Genomic DNA, 22,021 nt, shown 5'->3' on the forward strand with positions numbered 1-22,021 from the left:
CATGCCCCCCTACAAGAGTGAGGGCCTAATTAAAATAATATATGTTCCATGCTTGTATAATTTTATCAAAATGGATTCTACTGACACATATAAGTAAGAAGAACTAATTTTTTAGAAGTAAAATAAAAACATGCCTATGGTAGGTAGAAAAAAATATTTGGCTTATGCATAGCCAACTTAAAATATCAAGCCAAAAAATCAAGCCAAAAAAAAAAAGAGATGTGTTTTCTTGTAAAATGTGTACAAAACCAAATACACTCTATTTATACATTTATATAACAAAAACTCTTTAATTCCCAGTTCATATGTTTAGAATTTATAATGAATTTAATGTTCTCAGCACTTCATATAAGATGAAATTCTGACTAGGTGAAATACTAGTGCAAATAAAAGAAATATTTATACATTAAAAACTAACAGCTTTTAAGTGTCACTTTCATTTTAGTAGTTGTCACACTCAAATAAATTTCTAATTATAAATATCCAAAGCGATGTTAAGCCTGCCAAGATTCTATCTGTTCTGAGTACCAAAATCAATAGTCTAAAGTGACTTCACATGCACCGTTATTGTGTACATGTGGAGGATTATAGCATAGTCAAGTTCAAATCCTGGTTCTACAACAAGGGGGCTTTGTATTGAGTAAGCTATTTAAGATTTCTGCATCTTCGTTTATTCATATGTAAAAATAATAGTAATAAATAAAATCAATGTTGGCAAAGAAACAAAGAATGGCCAATCCTCTATCCCTCTTCCTGAGGTATGAGCCAGCTGAGAGATAGTGAGGAGCTGGCGGATGGAAATCAAACGAGTTCCTTTATTATAAGAAAGGCTAGATTATAAAATCCTTTGGCCAAAAGAACTTCCTCACCTGTATCTCAGAATCAGGCATGCTTATCCTCCTAGTCTTGGTCAGTGCTATGTATTCACCTGTTGGAGGCTTGGCCCCCAGTGTGGTGATGTCAGAGTAGAACTTTTTAAGGGATGGGGGGGCCTAGGGAAAGACCTAGGGTCATGGGGGACCTGCCCTAGAAAGGGAGTACTGGTCTCCTAGAGTGAGTCTTCCCAAAAGTAAGTCATTATAAAAGGCAGAGCCTGACCCCAGAGTGTCAGTATTTCAAGGAATTTGGACCCTAGTCTATATCAAAGGTCATCTAGCAGTGCTTAGAGACCAGAGCTACATTTAACTTTTTACATCCTAAATTCTGATTTTCATTATATTTGCCTATTAACCCTCAAACTTGGGCAGATTAGCAAGTGATATTATGCAAGCAGGCATTTTCCCACTTGTTTGGTATCATATTCCGTAAAATATATTTCTTCACTTACTATGTGGCTCATCCATGCATGTCTGGATGGACTTTTAATCATCTGCTTACCACCATGATCCAGGTTTTCACAGCTAACTCAGCACTCTGTGCTTCTTCAGGCAAATGAGTAGCTTGGCAGAATAGAGAGACTTTCTCATCACCAAACACAACTTCCTAACTCTTTGGAGAGTTCAGTGTTTATTTATATTTTCTCTTAATACCCGCCCCCATCAATCTAAGGGATGTTATATATTTCATGATATGACCCCCAAGTTAAATGCCCATAAAACAATATTGGTTTTAAAACCAAAATTTTTCAAGACACCATTTGTTTTCTCCACCACACACTAAAGGATAGAATGTCATGTCCCGGATTATCTAGGGACTCCATTTTTCTAGAAGTAAACTAAGGCAAAAATATTGTACCTTTTTCCAGAAAACACGTATTGCTCCATTTTGTCAGCCATGAGCTGATGAAGAAGCTGGGAGGACGAGTTGTCTATCTCTTTTACCAGGTGTTTAGAGTAACAATCCTTGTGTGAAAGTTCCCCCTCCATAGCCTGGCAGCGTTTGCTGGCATCAATTTCTTCAACTACTGTATGCTTGAATAATTGATAGAGTCAAGTGAATGCAGGTTCCTTTTTTCACCAAGTTCCCCTTGAGTGCTTCGGCAACATGAGGCAATTTATCATGCTTTTTGTGCAACAGTGCATAGACTTTATAAAGAACGAATTTAGACTTTCTCTTCCTGTTCAAAAAAAATAAGCAGTTCTCAGGTTCACGACACCAAAAGCCCTGATTGGGATAGTTGGACCAGCAATATTAGCTGGCCCAAGTAACTCAAGTCATAGACCCCTTGTTCCTTTTTTTTTTTCATCTTACTTCATTTTCTTTTGGAGAAAGACCCAATTACCAAGGTTTGCGGATTTTTCCACAGAGATTACATTCAGCTCTTTAGCAAGAAAAATGCCAGGGCAATTAGTGGCTCTGGGGAACCATTAGCCATTTGTGTACTCTTTCAGAAGAGCCCATTGTGGGATGGGCAGGCTCTGCACAGGGCTTCCTTTTAGAAAGTGAACGCTTCTTAACCATTTGGAACATGCTTGAAATGAAAATCAACAGTGACACCCTCACAAGGACACCTTTGTTATATATTCTAGATTAGAAGATATCATGGCAGCATACAGGAAGCCCATCTGTTCATCACTCTCTGTTCACCTCCAGCTTGTGAGGGATCATGTCTCCTCAGCATTCAAGAATGTTCTCTGATATACTTTCAGGAAACCTGCTGCCAAGATGAAGGAATATATATAACTGCAAGGAAGATAGTCATTTCCTAGGTGGCATTCTAATAAGAAACCCATTTGCGGATAATAGCTCAATTGGAACTAATTTTCCATTATCCCTTGTGGTCAAGAAATAGCCTGTGTGAATTAATCAAATGTTCTGGTGCCTTGTATACTGTTATGGTTTGGATGTGAGGTGTCCCCCAAAAGCTCACCTGCGAGACAATGCAAGGAGGTTCAGAGAAGAAATGATTGGGTTTTGAGAGCCTTAACCCAATCAGTGAATTAATCCCCTGATAAGGATTAACTGAGTGGTAATTGAAGGCTGGTAGGGTATGGCTGGAGGAGGTGGAGCATTGGGGGCATGCCTTTGGGGGTATATATTTGGTATCTGGAAAATAGAGTCTCTGCTCTCTGATCATCATGTGATCTGCTTTGCCACACTCTTCCGCCATGATGTTCTGCCTCACCTTGATCCCAGAATGGAGCAGGCCTTCTATGGACTAAGAGCTCTGAAACCTTGAGCCTTCAAGCAAACTTTTCTCCCCTAAAATTGTTCTGGTCAGATCCTTTGGTCACAGCAGTGAAAAGGCTGACTAAAACACATTACTCTACTGTTCAGTGTTGGTGCTACCTCTGAGAGTTGATCAATTTGTAAAGAATTGAAATAATTATGAGGCCAAAAGGAATATTATGTAATCTTTCATTGACTGAGACAGCCTAGGAATCTTGCAGGTACTTCTCAGGATTGGGAGCAGCTGTTAGATTCTAGTGGCTATGCAAATCATGCAGGTTAAAAAAGGTGCTGGTTAATAGAATGCCAGAAAACAGAATTATTATAGCACTCAAGCATTAATGCAGAAGATAATAGTCATGCCATTCTGAAGAAAGCAACAGAGTCTGAACTATTTTAATGGCTTAAATCAAACATACTAAAGTTTGGGAGACTTGCTTTCAAAGACAAAACAAAACAGTCCAGTAGAAGGATCGGGAGAAGAAAATGCATGTTTGATGAACATCATCAAAAAGAGAAAACTCACACCAGAGCCATAACGTTTTTAAAGTTTTTAATGCATTTGTGAGGATGTTTTGATCCTACGAGATAACTATGTAGATTTTCTAATCAGATAAATTAGGGCTCAAATCCCTCATGATAAGGAAAAGTTGACAAGAAACAGATGGACAACCTGGACATTTTACAGTGTCCTGTAGCCTAAAGGAGACTTGGGCTACCCTTGCTAAATGGACCTAAATATTTTTCTGCAGGAACCCAAAATCCTGGCATTGTTAGTGAAGTTTTAAGATGTCTTTAAACATCCAGTTTCCTTAGATTGTGAAAAATAAATATTGTGTTTCAAAAATTCTGTGTTTAGCCAGGCGAGGTGGTATATATCTGTAATCCCAGTGGCTTGGGAGGCTGAGGCAGGAGGATCGCAAGTTCGAAGCCAGCCTCAGCAATTTAGTGAGATCCTAAGCAACTCAGCAAGACCCTGTCTCTAAATAAAATATCAAAAACCAGCTGGGTATATGGCTTAGCAGTTGAGTGCCCCTGGGTTCAATCCCTGTATTTACAACTTTCAGCAAAATACCTTTTGCATAAGATATAGTTAGAAATTATTTTATCCATCTTCCCATATTCTTCACTTAAAATTTTATTGAACAAGCCATATACTTTGAAAATAGGGAACCATGGACTGTCATTCATATTTTCCTCTGGTTTTAGTTTCTGAGTGTTAATTCTACCTCAGCTCTTTTCATTTCAGTTTATAACTCAAGAGTTCCCAGGAATGGAAATTTTAAGATAGTCTACCCTCAGGACAGAAAGACCTTGAGCAGAGGTGTCTTCGTTAATGTCACCATTCTACAAACACCCTGCTGTGGTGAAGTTGTCCTATTAGGCCCAATAACCTTTCTTAGCTTGGGTCATTTCGTGATTTCTATTAATTTTAGCTCTACCGTGACCTACGTTATGCTTCAGGTAATCCCCATTTTTATATATATATATAAGAAAGTATTGTCTTGCAGATAAAAATGTATTTACTAGCTGGGTGTGGATTACACACCTGTAATCCCAGCAATAGCTGGGGCAAGAGGATCACAAATTCCAGCCCAGCCTCAGCAACTTAGTGAGACCCTATCTCAAAAAATAAAAAGGACTGAGGATGTGGCTCAGTGGTAGTGCACTTGCTAGCATACAAGAAACCCTATGTTTGATGCCCAGTATCATCAAAAACAAAAAGTATTTACTATGTAAAAAAAAAAACATTTAAAATACTGAAACTAATTTAGAAGTGTTTCTCCAAAGTATAGTTTAGATTCAAAGATCTTCTGCACTGCCCCCAAATAAAGTGAATCTTGCTTGTAGAAATCACATGCTTTCAAAATACACAGGTCATTTTCCTTAGGCAATGCCTTATAGAGCATGTTGGATTCTCAGTGCTGAAATTTTTTAAAATATTTTCAAATCACCAATTTCACTTCATTTAAATTATTTATTTAAATCTTCTCAAGTATTTGTAATCTGTTGTCTGGTCATTACCAAGTTGTTTCTGTTAAATGTCCCCTAAATATGAATCCATCTTTAATCAGATTGGTGACCTTGGGTAACTATAGTATTAACTTCCATGAACTATATTTTAGAGTGTATTTTCTAAGTATTGCAACTCATTTACTTATTTATTCATTTTCCCATTTTAATGCTTACTTTGTGCAGGAAACTGTTTTAGATGCTATGATATGGTAACTGACCAAAGAGTCTTTCCTCAGAAAGCTTAAAGACTGTTCATTATAAATTTAAAAACTACAAAAATATGAAAAGCAACAAATACTCTAGGTAAGATCTAGCTCTCAGGGAAGAACAGTTTTATAGATCAAGAAGAATTTGAGAGGGTTTGCTTTGCAGAGAATGGTATGTTTGGCTTGAGTATTAAAAAATATTTAAGAGTGGAATTTTAGGGACAATCCTAGTAAACACCCCAGGCAGAAGAGAAAACAGAGAAATCCAAAAACTTGGGGTTATGTGTGGTTCAACCCCAGTGAAGTGGAGAGTCTAAAGGGGAGGTTGGAAAAGTAAGTGGGGGCTGGGTTGTGGAGCTTTTAAACTCCTATAATACCTGGATATTTTTCAATGCCCAAGGGACAGCAGCAAAACGTTTTGAGTCTAACAGTCTAATCAGTCCCTTGGAATCTGAATTAGCATGATGGTGAACTCCAAGCAGGGAGCAGTTAGGGTTTGCTACGAAGGGGAAGGAAGGTTGAAGTAGGAAAGTGTCATTAGTGCCTGTCTATGCACAGATACTGCACAGGTAGAGATGGGAAGATTGGTGACACTTGGGATGTGTGGCAAAAGAGAGGAATCGAGTGTGACTCGAAGTTTTGGACTACTTACTGTAAGATAGGGTGGAACACTGAAGCAAAGTTTCCCCAGGAAGTCTCTCTACTTTCCACGCTTCTTGTCTCCGTTTCCTCCAGCTCTGCCTTGTAGGTCCATGTGCCTGTTTTTAAAAAGAAAAGGAGGGTCCATGTTTGTCTTCTTCATTAAGTTGCAGTAAGGCAACAGTAATATGGCAACCCCTCTTGCTAGCTTCAGAAATTGTTTGTCCCTTATAGTCACAGAGCTCCAACATGGTGTAACATTTAAGTTACATACCTTGGAAACAATAACCAGCCATGATGTATAGACCCCACCTGCCTTGTAACCCCAACATGATCCTTTGCCCAATGCAGTAACTGATTTCCTTATAGCCTTTCAAACAGAGTAAGTCATCCCTTTGAGAGGCCTGACCACCTTTTCTAAAGAAGTTTCTACCCTTTATTTCTCTCTGAGCTCTTAGTGTCTTTCCTACTTAGTACTTACTACAACTTGCAATTATTTTATTTGCATGCTTAGTCTTTCATTTGTTTGTTTTTCTGATATCACATGAGCTCTATGAAAAGATAAACCACGTCTCTTTTCTTGATCACTGTATCCCTAGCTCCAAGAACAGTGCCTAGTACTCCATAGGAGATGCTAATGAATGGATGAGTGAATGAATGAAGAAACACCCTCTTCAGAAAGCTCTAATCTAAATATACAGTCATATGCCCCTAAATAATTCAATTAAATATAAAAAGAAGCAACAATAACTACTAATCTTCTTTAATTTTCAAAGTAACATATTTCTATTAAAAAAAATCATGTTTCCAGCAGTGATGTTTGGGAAATAGAATGTAAATATTCTTTTGAGTTTCTTAATTTCCGTAAAAGCTCTGTGGTGCCACATCAAGTTACAGTGTTTTTCGGCTCTTAAAAAAAATTAACTAGAATGGCGAGTAGAATAGAAAGTATCAGCATGTATTGCACAAGTTCAGAATAGTTTCAAGAAACTTTTCTGTAGGAGTAGGAGTGGATCACAATGTCAATGTACTTTTCACAGTGATTCAAAGTCAATACACACCCTGGTACTTTCCATGTTATCCTAATCCCTTATCTGGCTACTGTCATAGCTCTTCAAAGCCAGCCTTGAATTGCCGTTCTGCAGTGTTAGAATTCCTAATGGTCTATTTGCAATAGAAGCCTCCCCAAAAATGTACCCGAAAATCCAATTTCTTAATATTTTCTCATATATCAATCTATCTTAGCCTCTCAGAATGCATGGGCTTACCCTAAAGTACATTCCCAGAGTCCTCTCTGCTGCAGAGTCTGGGCTTCTTTCAAGTTTACCAGGAAGACACACACACACAGACACACACACACACACACACACACACACACACACATACACACACACACACACACACAGATACACACACATGTGCCCCCAAGGGCTCAGAGTGGAACAGTGATGAGGTTTGTTGCTGACTACCTCAAGATGGATTTTAAATAATGGTTTGACCAACAATGGAAATATTTGCTAAAATAAAATGCTAACTTTTTGTTGTTTGTTTTTTCCCCTCTCTCTCTCTCTCTTCAAGCTGCCTGCCTTGTGCTCGGCTGTATGATTTTCCCTGATGGCTGGGATTCAGATGAAGTAAAGCGGATGTGTGGAGACAAAACAGACAAGTACACTCTTGGGGCTTGTTCAGTCCGCTGGGCATACATCCTGGCTATTATTGGAATTTTGGATGCGCTGATCCTCTCGTTTCTAGCATTTGTGCTTGGTAACCGACAAGACAGCTTGATGGCAGAAGAACTGAAGGCAGAAAACAAAGGTAAGATGGCATTAGGGAGCTCTCACTGTATGCACACACACACACACACACACACACACAAAAAAATGGTACTCTCATTCTTTCCCATGAAGTTACTAGTGCTACCCTCTGGTTCTCATTTGCTGTTCTGTTAATACTGTCTAATTACCAGACTTTCCCTCAGACTTAACTATAGAAATTTGCACAAGCACTTAACTTTCTGAGGCATCTCTCTGTGGCTGCCTAAGTCTGTTATTATTTAAATGCATTTTTCCAGTTTCTTGTTCTCTTGTTCTCTGAGCTCAGGTTTGCCATCAGTTAATGGCTAAGATGAAACATTGTGGGGGAGTCCATTTAGTTGAATGGGAAGTGTTTCCGTGTGTTCAGTTATTTTCCAGGGTGCGATGAATGTCTGGGAAATCTCTGAAGTCATCACAATCACTTTATTTGAATTCAAACTCATCATCAGAGACAAGCAGTGACAAATAGTTGCAGTTAGAGTTTACAGTAGTTAAGTTAGCTGGATTTTAAACTTGTTATCTGGATAATCAAACGTCCTCAGATATCTTTTCAAAAGGAATTGCCCATTGAAACACAAAGAACTAGCACAAAAGCAAGACTGGTGAGTAAATGCATAAATATGTTACAGTGGGTAAATAAGAGGTAGCAAGTCATTATTCAAGATGACTCTTGATTTTCCAGTTTTTAGAACAGAATTTTTATGTCAAGGTTTTGTTACAGACTTAAGTCCATGTGCCTGTTTTCTTTATGTTATCTCTAAACTTTAAAACTTTGAACTTATATCAGCACCTTCAACTGAGTGGCTCCTTCTACTAGCATTTTTCCTAACTGGAAACTAAATCCATCCTTGAATTGTGAAATTTTGTTTATTTTTCAAGAAGTTGCTAATTTCAAAAATCGCTTTAACAGATCACCAATGTAAGCCAATATTAATTTCTACATAAATGTCACATGTAATGATGGCGTGGCAGGCTTCATATTCAGACCATCACTGTTTTATGCTTGTAAAGTGTGAAGAGGTAAAATGGAGCAGTTCAGGAGAACAGCAGCATCCACAAACCTTAGTTCCCTGAGATACAGACAGAACGTGTGTGAGTTTACTTAGTCCTATCAAAAATACTCCAAACTCAAAAGCAACTTCTTCACAGGGGAGTCATCCTATAAACAAAACTACCTCCCTCTCAGAGTTGCCCTGTGTATATTAAAAAAAAAAAAAAGACAATATGAAGATAATCATTATGCTTTAATTTGTGTTATGCCTTTAGCACATTCACAAGCACTCACTAATGTGGTTTTCTTGTTGTCTTTGTGGCTTGTTGAATGTATACAGTTCTCTGTCTAGTTCACTTCAGATTTAATGGCAAGGAGATCTCAACTTAGAACAAATCACGTTTCCTGAAACAATGAATTAAATAAAAGACCACCATGTTCTGCAAATACTTGGTTTCCACTGCCGCCCAGTAATGGACCAGAGTGCATTTGTTCCCTAAGTTCAAAGTTATATTGAGAACCTTTAATGACCTAGATATCCTTGGCCACAAATATAAGAAAATTCAAAAAAAAGAGGGGGAAATAACAAAAGCAGGAACATTTTTACTTGGTCATTAAGAATTCCAATTCATGCTTCAGAAAGGAGCAGCCAGGATTATTGAATACATACTCCACAGTTTTCAAAATGGGTCTGTTTTCCTGGTTGATTCAGTTAAATATTGATATCTGATCCCTTCTGAATCTTCATTAAGAAAACTATTATTAGGAGGGAACATGTGGGTAAATGTTTAGTTGGGAAAGAAAAAAGAGACTGATGTAAGGTTTAGGGATTATCACTGTATGATTTTTCTATTTTCTCCATCTCCTCCATTTTGCATATTTCTTCCAGTGTGTTCTGAAGGTCTAAAATCAGTAGCAGTTCATCCACATCAGATCAAATAGAACCAATAAAGCAACAGAGAGCATCAGGCCACGCTGATGAAACATTTTCAATGACACTGCCTTTTCATTTCTCAATCCACAGTCCTTAATGTAAGACTCTTACATTATGTAAGATGTAAGATGCAAATAGCTCTCTTATGAAGGCATGTCAGGCCCTCATGCTATACGGTCTGTATAAAATCAGACCAAGATTTCTAAGCCTCACACAAAATCTAATCAAACCTGCCTGTTTCTAAGAAATGGTACAAGGTCTACAGTTGCTTTACAAAGCAGACTTTATTGTTTATCATTTAAACATTTGTTCAATGTTGAAACTTTCAAAGTCAGCTTGTTTGACAAAAGACCAATCAATGATCCAATCAGTGATTTTTTTTTATATTGTGTGTGGGAGCATAGTTTCACTAAATAGTAGTTTATTAGTAGCAGTTTAATAGTTTGATAGCTTTTAAGCAGATGCAATAAGCAAAACTAAGTGTCATCAGTATCCTAAGGAAAGACAGATTGGGTTAAATTAAAATATTAGAATAACTTCTTATTATGAAATTTATTATACATAAATGGATAAATTTGCAATTTGTATGAATGTCTTAAGATAACTTTTTCATTATTAAAAACATTTTTCTCACTATTAGTTTTTTCTGATAAAGCTACTAAGATATCCCTTGGTAGCCAAGGCCTCGTGTTGGTTCCAGAGTGATGCAATGAGTCAAAGGCAAATCCAGTTCTAGCTCAGAGTTTTAGAAGAATTTGTTAGCCCGTGGTGCCCTCTGATGTCATAGAAGCAGCAAATGCCATATCTCAGACCTTGGCTCCAGAGAATAAATCCTTCATACATTCCTCTATCAGTTACATCACCATACACACTGCATTATCTTCCACCATTGTCTTCCAGTTCTGTGCTCTACCAATCACCATATCAATCTACTTCTATAAATAGTAGGAGTATCATAGAGGGAATAATTTTGCAATTGTGCCATACACCCTCAGATTGAAGAAGTTCTGCCTAAGGAGTAAAACACCTATTATGGGCATGTATTCTTTTTTTAGTTTTTATAATTAATCCAACAACATGCCTCCCCATTTATCTGGAAAAGCCACTATATAGAGTCACATTTTCCATGTATTTTTATAGCAAAGATATTGCTTAGATCCATGAGTGCTTCTCAACAACTACCCCTGGATAAACTAAAATGATTGTTTCATGAATTCTAGCATGTATCAGGGAAGGGAAGGGAACTCAATTCTAATTGTTGAACTATGCTTCACTCACAGAGCCAAGATGAAAGGGAATTTAAAATGCTCCTGAGCCATAAATCAATCATCACAAAGAGATGCTATTCAAAGAGAAAACAAGGAGGAGGTATACAAATAAAAGGCTCCACCTCAAGATATATTTCCCGTGAACTCACCACAATCTCATTTCAGTAGCCCCTCTACACCTCCCCAATGCTTCTTAAGCCTCTCCTTTCCCAAGAGTGCAAAGGTCATTTTAAAAAAGTCTTAGCTGAATCTATCATAAAGTATGAAATGGAAAAATTGAAAGGAGGGACATTTAACGTGTTTTCAGTAAACTGAAAGTGACATTGAAGATGCAAGTGTTATCTTAGAGAAAATCTCTCTAAAGATAAGGTTAATCATCTATGGAGTTCCATCAAAATGCTAGGATTTTTTTTTTCATGCAAAAAAAAAATACCCCACTGTATGGAATCCAATTGACTTTATACAGGATTTGGCACATGCAAGAAAACTCAGCCCTCTGCTATGAACTGGGAAGCCAATCCTGCAGGCTGTGTGCCCCTGGCTCTGGGGACAATAGTGGATGGGCAGGTGTTCCTTCTTGTTTAGGAGTTCAGCAGCATGATTTCTAAATGAGCCAACAACAGTAGGCATTTAACCTTGATATGCTGTTTAATTGCATATTTTAACACACTGAACTGTGAAGTCAATTTAATTATGTAAAATTAAAGTTTCATCCAGATAAAAAGGATTTGAAATGAAAGCTTCAATTTCAATTTCTTTCATTAATTGTGAAAGGATAAATAATTACATTTGCCAGAGCTCCTATGCCACAAATATCTCTTTCCTTGTCAGACATCATTTATAAAGAGGTCTGTTTCTACATTTGTGTGTATAGTCTTTGGAATTGCTTATCAGATAATTGGGTGAGCAGTTTTAAAGTCACTTTGTCTTCTAGCACTTAAACTGCAAATGAGAAAACATGATTATCCATCAAGAGGTAACCCAAGCTACCATTTATTTATTAAGTGGCTTAAACATTTTTTAATGCTATAATAGGTAGAGTTAGAATAAATTCATTTTGCTTAACTAATTGAGAAATCTTTTGAAATTTTGATTTTAGCGATCACACCATGCCATGGCCACATTGTGAGTGGCAGTGTTGTGTAGTGGAAAGAGCATGCACTTGAATTCAAGCTGCCCATTGCTAGTACTGTCCCTGATACTAGCTGACACCAACATCTTAAAAGTTCAAGAATTAAGTTTTCTGGTCTATAAAATGCAGGGTTTGTTCAAACGGCAACTGAGGTTCCTTCCAACTCGAAAATATTCCAATTCAGGGTACACCTTCAGAGGTGTCCTTTAAACAGAGGATCTGAGGGTGCTAAGAACTCTTGCACTCAGAGCAGTGAACACATTAAATACTTCTAGGGGCCCAATAGCATGTAAGGGTGATGGAGAGGAGGGAAATATAAAGGTTAAGGAGAACAGATTCTAGCGTACTGCTGTTTCCTCCTTATTGTACACCACCTGCTGACATGCACTGATGCAGACCGAGCCCTCATACCACCCACAGTGGAATGAATTAGATTTAGAAATTTGGACCCATGAAAGAGGATTCTAAAGCCATGTGGTGTCTGTGTGGACAGAGACAGAATACTAGTTGCTGATCTGAATTCCAGCAGGCCTTGGACACCCCCTGAACATCTCAGAGTCTTGGCTGCACCTTTTAAATATGGGAACACCTATACCCAGTCACACCTCCTCTATGGATTGGGAGACTTCACCAAAAGCATGTGGATGGAAGCAATTTATAATCCCCAATATCTACACAGACTTTTATTTATTACTAAGCACCTTCCCCATATAAAATTTTATTTGGTCTTTGAAATAACACTGTGAGATATTTATCATCATCCTAGTTCTACACATCAGAAACTAAGGTGCAGATAACTTCAATATTTTGTCTGAGTTTTCAAAGCTAGGAAGGAATGGACTGCCATTCAAACACCAATCATTTTACTCAAAATTACAAGTTCTTTCTTTTGCACAATACTTTTAATCAATTCTTAAGAGATGTTGCTGTCATTGGTTCAACCTGACCAGTCAACCCTGTAAACATAGAGTTTAGTCTTGCTTTCATTTGGTAGCCTTTAGATGTTATTTAAGCAAAACTTTGATACACTTGAGAATAGCCTCTAAAACCCACGTGCTTACCTAGCTATAAAATTTTATAAAAATATCCAGTGAAGTAAGATCAGGAAGCCCAGAAGAAAGCATCTTCAAGTGCTTTGAATTAAAACTTTAATCAAGCCATAGTGAATTGTCTGTTTCCCAATGGGATTTGTGTTGAATAAAGTGCTATGGTCTTCAAAGAATCTTGGAATGTGCCTCCAAAAAAAAAAAACTGCACACATCCTGGTACTTTTTTTTGAGAGTTGGAGCAGACCTTAGAGATTCTCATAGCATTGTTTTATATCCTTGCTGCTTCTAATTCCTCTCCCTCACTCTTTCATGAACTCACTCTATTCATGATTTTACAACTAGCATTTCACAGACATTGTCCTGTCAAGTTTACTCCAACTTCCTAATTGCTAAATTTCATGGTCAAGTTTCAGTTTTTATATTTATATTGATCCATCAGCAGCCTTTTCCTAGTGGACTCTACTGGTCCCATCTTGAAACTCTTTCTTCATCTGGCTTCCTGTAACTGAACTTACCTAATTTTCCTTCTGCCTCTCTGGCGCTCTTCCTGCTCATTCAGTCTCTTTTGCTGATTTTTCCCCCATCTCTCCACTCTTCTTTTTAACTGGAGTATTGTTTCTAGCTATACTCAACTTCCTGGTTATCTCATTTGGCACCATCACTTTAAATAACATCTATATCATGACAACTCCCAGGTTTGACCCCCTCCCTCCTCTCCAGGAAGTCTGATTTCATAGATCCGCTTCTTACTTGAGCGTGTGATCAACATCTCAAACTTTAACACTTCCAAAACTGAACTCCTGATGTTTCCCACAAAGCCTCCTCCTCCTACATTCTTCCTTGTCCCAGGTAATGTCAACAAGATCTCCAATTTTCAGGCCAAAACTTCAGTCTTTTCTCTTCCACTCATAACTTACATTTAACAATTTAAAAGGAAATCTTGTTAGTTCTACCATCAAAACATAATCTTCTCCTTTCTCCCATTATTGCTGTTATCCTGGTCCAGGCCATCAGCCCCTGCCCCTGTCATTATTGTAAGAGACTCCTGCTTGGTTCTACTAGCTCTGCCCTTGAGCCCTTTCAGTCTAATCTCTGCAGCAGTGTGATCCTGCTAAAAGGTAAGTCAGATCATGTCATCCCTCAGCTCAAGACACTCCAATGGCTTCAGATGATCTCACTCAGAGGAAAAGTCAAAGTCACCTACCATGGTTAACGAGGCCATGCAAACATGCCTCCATCTTTGCCACTTGGACCTTCCATCAGTTATTTGCCCCATCACTCCTTCTACTCTAGATAACCTGTTTTCCTTATTGTTCCCCAAACACATGAGGGACAGTCCCATTTCAGGATCTTTGCATTTGTTCTTTCTGCTGCCTGAAATAGTCTCCCCCAAAACCACATGGCTCACTCACTCCCTCTCTTGGGTTTTACCTTCTCTTTGAGAAATGCACTACATATTTCACCTATTTCTCTTATTAGTTGTCTGTCTCCCCAGGGAAGACAGGAGCAGAAATTTTTTGTCTCTTTTGCTCACTACCGTATCCCCACTACTTTAATAACATCTGCCATATGTAGGCACTCAATAATTGTGTGTTGAGTGAATGAATTATTGAATGAAGAAATGTGTCTTTTCTGTTGTACAGATCTTAATCTTAGAAAGTGTTTGTTTTGGTTAAGTTATAATATGCCTCTTTGTAATATCCACCCATTGCTACTCCTTCTATTTTAAGCTGTTGGCTTTTTTTTAGAAATCGTTTTTTGTCTTCGTTATGGTTACAATTACGGCTACACATTCACCAAGTGGTTTCCATGGCTTTGGGGGCATCCTGTTGTCAGTACTGTTTAATCCCCACCTGACGCCCACCCACCCCATGCAAGGAGCCAGAGAGAGCATCACCACTGGTCACGAGAGGAAGAGAATTTCACAGGAGCCACTCACAGGTGTGCCACTGGAGATTGTCTCCCCCAATTACCTCCACACTTGTCCATACTTATAAGTAACTTGGAAGACATATGAATTTGGGAGGTGGACTCCAACTGTTCCCCCAAAGCGGGGAAATTTTTCTTCCAGGCTTCCCTAACTAGTTGGCTTCCAGTGAGAAGCAATTGAGGAATATGACTGTAAGCAGAGAGCTGGCTTTGGATGGCTGGGTGGCTGTTATATGCTCCATCATTATCCACTCTACTTCCATAGGCAAAATAATTTGACATTTCAATGATCTTTTTAGTCCCCGAGATAAAGACTGCAGAGTCAAGGATCTCTAGGTAAATATCAAACCAGCTAGGAAAAAAAAAAGAAAAGAAAAGGGAGTCAAGAGAAAGAGAGGGACAGAGAGAAATGAACAGGATATACAGGAGGTAGCCCTACCACTGAATGTACAATCAGCTTTCCATTATAACTTTTAAATGAAATCTTTCAATTAGGTTGAAACTTACCTGCTTCCATTTGACAGTATGGTCATGAGAGGTGAAAACAGTGAATATCACTGACCCTCATGAGACATAACCGAGGTGCATAAATTAAATTTATTTTTACATTACAGATCTGTAGCCAATTCTTTTTTCTCTTATAAGATAAAGTTCTGCATAACTTTGGTATGTGGTCGCTTTTCTTTCTCTATTTTCTGTTTTGATTTTTAACATGTAATGCAAACTCTTTCATTAAAGGAGTTGCTTTTATGTCAAGACATAATTACTTCTAATCTTTCAGAATTACAGAATCATTCTAGACCACAAATATACCACTTAAATTTTTTTCTGCCCCATAAATATCCCAGAAGTATGTGGAAGTTTATTTTCTTGCTGTTTGAACTAGTTGATTTCTCATGCTAGCTTCTGTCACCCATCCTGGAGTCTGGTTTTTCCCCCAAGAGTCCTGTGACGAGAAGAACAGATGTGATGTGAAATGTTAGTCCTCTTGAGTATAATGCTAGTCAGCTCTCCTGGGGCCTCAGCTTCCTTACTTAATTTTATTTTTAAGGTACAGAAAACTCTTTTGGCAGAAGAGGTATTTATCCATTCTTGCTTACATGTTCATTGATTCCACTGTGAGGTCAAGGAATACAGTGGAAATATAACTTGTCACTTCTCCCTGCAAGGGAAGAACATAGTTATTCTTCTCATCTGGTAGGTGGCTAAGGACACAGTGTCAAGTAGAAGAATACTGAGATAAATAAATGTTGAGGCTATTTCTATAAACATGTGTTGTGTCCAGTAATATTTCATAAAATATGACTCTCAAAAAAAATCTGAAAATTTCACTTTTCAGTCTTAGGCTTTTTTTTTTTTTTTTTTTTTTTTGGTACCAGGGATTGAACCCAGCGGCACTCAATCGCTGAGCCACATCTCCAGCACCCACCTCCCCACCCTTTGTTGTTGTTGTTGTTCTAATTAGTTATACATGCTGGCCGAATGCATTTTGACATCTTGAACACAAATGGAGTACAACTTCTCATTCCTCTGGCTGTATACAATTCAGAATCACACCAGCCATGCAATCATACATGTACATAGGGTAATAACGTCTGACTCCAGCCCTTTTTTTATTTTTCATTTTGAGACAGGGTCTCACGAAGTTGCTTAGGACCTCTATGTCTTGTTTATCTGTAATCTCCAGTGTTAGAGTTTTTATTAAATAAGTGTTTTTATTAAATAAGTTTAATGAAAAACATTGTGGAAATAGTTACTATCTTCACTTAATGTTTCTTCTATACATGAAGCAGTTTTTCCCTTACTTCATTGATTGCAGAGGAAACAAATTTGCCTGCACACTGCACACATTTTAAAAGATGCATATATTAAAGTGCCACAGCCCGTCTGGCTGGGCAAAATAACCAGGGGGTGACAAATAACTTGTGTGCGTTGATACAGCAGGAGTAGGAGCCCTTTATTGTAGGGCAACAGAGTTATTTATACATTTTGCACAGCTTATCTTAATTAGCATAAACTAGATACATCAGTCAACCAATAAGAAATCTCCACACTTAATGGCTCACTTTTGTTACTTCTCAGACCACTCCCTCTGGCATTTTGCCAGGCACCATCAGACTTGTTTACGAACTCTAACATTCCCCTGGCAAAATGCAGGTGTTATTTTGACTTGTTTACAGACTCTAACATTAAAGGAATCCACGGATGGTATATTAGAACAATAAACTGTAACTCTGCCACTTTGGGGAAGTCACCTCACCTCTGAAAACACCATTTCAACTGTTCCAAAAAATGCACTGTGCATCTCCTGTGCATTGAGCACTGTGCAGAATCACAGCATTCAGTTGAACTTGCCAAATATTTCTTGTGGGTTAATACACATCTAGTGATAGAGACTGGGGCTTCAAAATTGAGCAAGACAGGGCTTACCCTAAGTATCTTTAGTGTTATAGGTACTAGGTTGTTTTTCTGAGCTCCAATCTTGCTGTGACATCCATGGCTCCACAAGGGCACCTTGTTGGTGTCATCTTTGTAGAAAATGAGTGAACGCCTGTCCCTGACAGCTGACTTACTCCAGCACCAGTGAAAGATGATGCTATAATAAGCAGAGACTGCTTCTCAAGGACAATTGGACACATAAGCTTTCATCTGCTGGGAGGCTTTAAAAAGTCAGCTTATGGAAAAATATCAGGGAGTCTATTAGTATTAAATAAAACAAAGGAGGACACAGCTATGAAGAAATGAAAAATGTGATAGATGTGTCATGAAACAGGGACAAGTAGAGACAAGTAAGAATGATAGGGAAGATGAGGAATGGTCTCTTACCATTTAAAGCATTCATTTCAGAGCAGTCTACTCAAAATGTAAACTCCAGAAACTTCACTGGATAAAAATCACTTGTAACTACCAAAATGATCACTCTTGACCAGGACTTTGCAGACAGTTGGCAGCTGATACCTGGCAGACACTCTACTCATGCATTTCACTGACTTTCTTCGTGCTTCACTGTACACGCAGTCAGGGCCTCACATTTGGTGGGGAGACAAATCAGTTTGGCCTGAGTAGCTATCCTGTCCCTAACTGGACCATGTCACCGTCAGTGATGTGCCTGGGATAATCAGGAGGTGAAATGAGAATTCTGGTAACTACCATGTGATGCCGTCTGTAAGTTGATGTGCTGTCAAAGCCCACAAAGGCGAGAGTGACAACATTGTCAGGAGATCTGGAGAGTAGAATTCAGCCAGGGGCCTGGGCAAAAAAAAAAAAAAAAAAAAAAGCTGTGGTGTATGTGTCAGCTGTCCCAATGTGTGTCCTGACAGAGCCACTAGACAGGTAGGTCACTGGAAAGAAGCCCAGATGGGTACTTGCTGAAAGGAGGGCCATGGCCCAGAGCCCTCCTAAAGAGGAATCTTGTCCAAAGAAAGCCTAAAACAACTGCCCCTTGTCCTTGAGGAAGTGGCAAGCCCAGAAGAAGTTACATAAACACAGTCTATCTGCTGGCCTGATGGTTCTCCCCAACAGCTCACCTTTGGGTTCCAACGTACAAAACAAACCAGTCTTCTCTGACTACCCAGATAGGAGAGATTAGGTTGACCATCTTTCCTGAGCTTAGTTAGTGGGTCTCAAAGATACTATGTAGCCTGACACATTTAACAAATGAAGCTGTCTTTTTTTCCCCTTTTTTAGGAGCATGTTCTAAAAGCATGAAAAGCTGTCATTCTTTTGGTCAGCCTAGCAGGGAGTCTCCATGGTAGGTTTAATAGCCCTTCAGATGTGGTGTGGTAAATCCAACCCTCTCCTCTCATCTCTATTATGGATCAAGTTAAAGGAATGTCGAGAAATCTGATGACAAAGTGAGGACATTTAGGGGCAGGAAGCCCTTGGGGTTCTTTACAATCACCTGAGCTTTAAAAAATATACCAGTGCTGGGACCCACAGATTCTAATTCAGCTGGCATACATACAAGTAGATGAAGCTATGAAAACTCCCCAGGAGAGGCTAATGTGCAGCCTGGGTTGAGGACCAGTGAGTTCATCCCACTCCCTCCCTTTATAGATGAAGATGCTGAGGCATAGAGAGAGGAAAGACAGAACAGCTCACCAGTATGAATTATTTTAATTAGAGAATCATAGGTGATCTTTGACATCTAGTTAAGTTTCCTTTAATAATAGGCAAAATATTCACCTGTGATATAGTTCCATTGCTGTCTTTTGGAAAAACAGAGCTCTCTGCCAGCCCTGGGAAACTGATTTGTGCCACCCAGTAGCTCTGTGAACTTGAACAGACCTAACTGTCCTCCTCTGTAAGGACATTAGCAGAACCTGCTTCACGGAGATATTGTGAAAACAAAATGAGATAATGCATGTACACTGTCTGTCACAATGACTGACACGTAGTTACTGATGTTATTTTTTGAATTTCGATTGTATTTTGCAAACACTTGTACATTGCTTGATTCATGTGGGGCAGAGCCCATGTCTCTAACTACCTTGACCTGCTGTTTCTCTTTGTTCCCAGCTACACTCAATCATAAAGGAGTCCTCATTGAGAACTGGAGATGCCTTTCTCCACATGCTTAAAGATGCTTTTTACTTTCTTCCGGTAGCTTTGTGGATCTTTTTTAAATTAAGACTGATGAGGGTGTGTTTTTTCATTGGTTAGGGGTTTTGTTTTGTTAGAATCTTCTCATGTATGCCTATATCTTAAGGGGAAGGATTAAAAGGTATTTCTTTACACTATTTATTCCTCTATAGTATTTTCCATCCACAGAGTTCAAACTATACACCTATTTCTACAAGTTCAATGACAGTCACCAAAGAGGGGCTTGTTCCCCTGATGGAGATGTGGTTCTTTAGCCAGGAGTTACCCATTTTTTACATGGCTGAGAATTTCTTCACTGTATTGCTAGACAGATGAGGAACAAATTCAAGCCTTAAAAATATCATGAGAGGTGTCCTTCTTATGTAATAGATGGAAGAGATTCTGTCCAGGCAGAAGAAGCAATAAAGACAAGAATCCCGTGTATGTAGGAGAATACCATCACTGTAGTTCATCCACAGGGTGATAAAAATTTAGTGCCTACTAGGCTAGTAGGTCTCTGTGATTTTGGTCAGAACACATCTTTATTTTCCTCACCATAAACATAGCAAATAAAAGCCACATAAAACAAATATAAGTAATAAAATTTTTATTAGAAGTTAAAATAAATCCTGGGGGGCTCTTCCCCATTCGAAACCTATATCTCTCTGGCTGTCACTTGGGATACAATGTAAAATGATTCCTCCCCTCACCAGCAATTTATATGCACTGGTAACAACTACAGCAAATTATTATTATTATTACTATTATTATTATTATTATAGATTTCAAGTAGTAATTATCAAACTTTTATAAGCATAACATTTACTAGACTACCTACTTTAAAATGCAAATTCTGGCTTCAGTAGGTCTATTCTGGCTTCAGTAGGTCTAAGGAACAATTCTGGAATCTTTTTTTTAATTAATAAGATTTATTTTTTAGATTCGTTTTAGGTGTACAGCAAGTTTGAGCAGAAAGTACAGAGGGTTAGGGCAAAGTGGAGGGAGAGAAAGGGAGGGGGCATGGGGGTAGGAAAAATGATGGAATGAGTTAGACATCATTACCCTAAGTATCTGTATAAAGACACGAGTGGTGTGAAAATACTTTGTGTACAACCAGTGACTTGAAAAATTGTACTCTATATGTGTAATATGAAATGAATTGCATTCTGCCATCATATATAACAAATTAGAATAGATAAATAATTTTTAAAAATGAGCAGGTTATGAAGGAGTAATTTATAAAAGAGGAAACTCGAAAAAGAAACCAGCAAATGGAGAAACATCCCAAATCATTCATAATTAGAGAAATGCAAATTGAAACGAGTCATCAATTTGCACTTATTGGGCTGGCAGAATTGAAACAGGACAATAGGTAGAGCTGTGCCTTCGAGTCCTGCTGGAATAGTGTAAACCATGGTGGAAAGCAATTTAGTCCAGTGGATAAAACATTCCCTATGGCCCAGTGATTCTGCTCCTTGTGTTCAGCAATTTCTCACCAGGGCCATAAGGAACCACGTCTGAGGATTTTCATGCAGGCGTAACTTGTGGTCAGAAGTTGGAGTGTACAGGTTGTTCATTACTGAAGAGGGCACAGGAAATTTGGGGTGAGTGGAAACGATGTAACAGTGAAGGGACAACACATTAGATGAACACATAGTAACATAGAATGTTCTTAAAAATACTTAGTGAAAAAATTAACAGAATAAGATAGGAAATAAAATATAATTCAGATAAATTGAAAGTAACTTATATCAAACTGTCCACATTTTACAAAAATATATTCAAATAAAAATATATTTTTTTCTTCCCCTGCCTGTGGAAGGGGAGAAGAATGACAGTGGAAAATAGGATGAAGAGGAATTAACAAGAAGGGGCAGCGTGGCCTGGGTTAGAAAGCACGGGCTTCGACATCAGATTTCCTGGATTAGAACCTTGGCTTGGGCACTTCCTTGCAGCAGATCTTGGGCAAATTGCTTGATGTCTCAAGCTTCTTCATGTGCAAGATGTAGATCATATTACCAAGTCTAGGACAAATAGGCATCAGAGTAAGGGTGAAAAGATAATGTTTTACCAAGTAAAACACTTAACTCCGTGCTTAGCATTCAATAAATATTAGCAATAGTTATAATAGAACCCCAGCCTTACTGTGCAGAGAGATAGTTGGAACATAAAGAATTAAGGGTAAGAAGTAAGAGCTGGGGAGAGAAAGGACAGGAGAGGGTGGATTCAGGAACAGGATGAGCACTGTGACATCGGTGATCTCTAGAGAGATGGCCTAGTTGGCATCAGCATGGTCTTCCCTCCTTTGCCCTGACTTCCTCCCCTCATTTTCAATTCCCTAGAGCTACAGAAGG

General features: G+C 38.4%; 2 protein-coding genes across 53 annotated transcripts in view; one reads left to right on the forward strand and one right to left on the reverse strand.

Moving 5' to 3' along the window:
- Positions 1–22,021, forward strand: part of LOC110597581 (LHFPL tetraspan subfamily member 3 protein) — a 518,310-nt gene that overhangs the window by 329,704 nt on the left and 166,585 nt on the right. For all 3 annotated transcript variants that reach the window (XM_078040220.1, XM_078040218.1, XM_078040219.1), the window contains exon 2: positions 7,548–7,784. In XM_078040220.1, the coding sequence (XP_077896346.1) occupies positions 7,548–7,784 (237 nt within the window). The remainder of the gene's footprint in view (positions 1–7,547; positions 7,785–22,021) is intronic.
- Positions 1–22,021, reverse strand: part of LOC120891895 (uncharacterized) — a 210,890-nt gene that overhangs the window by 127,845 nt on the left and 61,024 nt on the right. For 21 of the 50 annotated variants that reach the window (XR_013435216.1, XR_013435205.1, XR_013435198.1 and 18 more), the window contains one exon: positions 5,983–6,088. Coding sequence is in view for 3 of the 50 variants with exons in the window: in XM_078040222.1 (XP_077896348.1) it covers positions 5,983–6,088 (106 nt within the window). In the remaining 47 variants the exon portion in view is untranslated. Of the gene's footprint in view, positions 1–1,734; positions 2,057–5,982; positions 6,089–7,504; positions 16,033–16,186; positions 16,249–18,236; positions 21,692–22,021 lie in introns of all 50 variants that reach the window. The other 29 variants (XR_013435176.1, XR_013435209.1, XR_013435187.1 and 26 more) reach the window with 9 other exon arrangements.

The sequence above is a fragment of the Ictidomys tridecemlineatus genome, chromosome 2 (genome assembly GCF_052094955.1).
Source record: "Ictidomys tridecemlineatus isolate mIctTri1 chromosome 2, mIctTri1.hap1, whole genome shotgun sequence".
NCBI classification, from domain to species: domain Eukaryota; kingdom Metazoa; phylum Chordata; class Mammalia; order Rodentia; family Sciuridae; genus Ictidomys; species Ictidomys tridecemlineatus.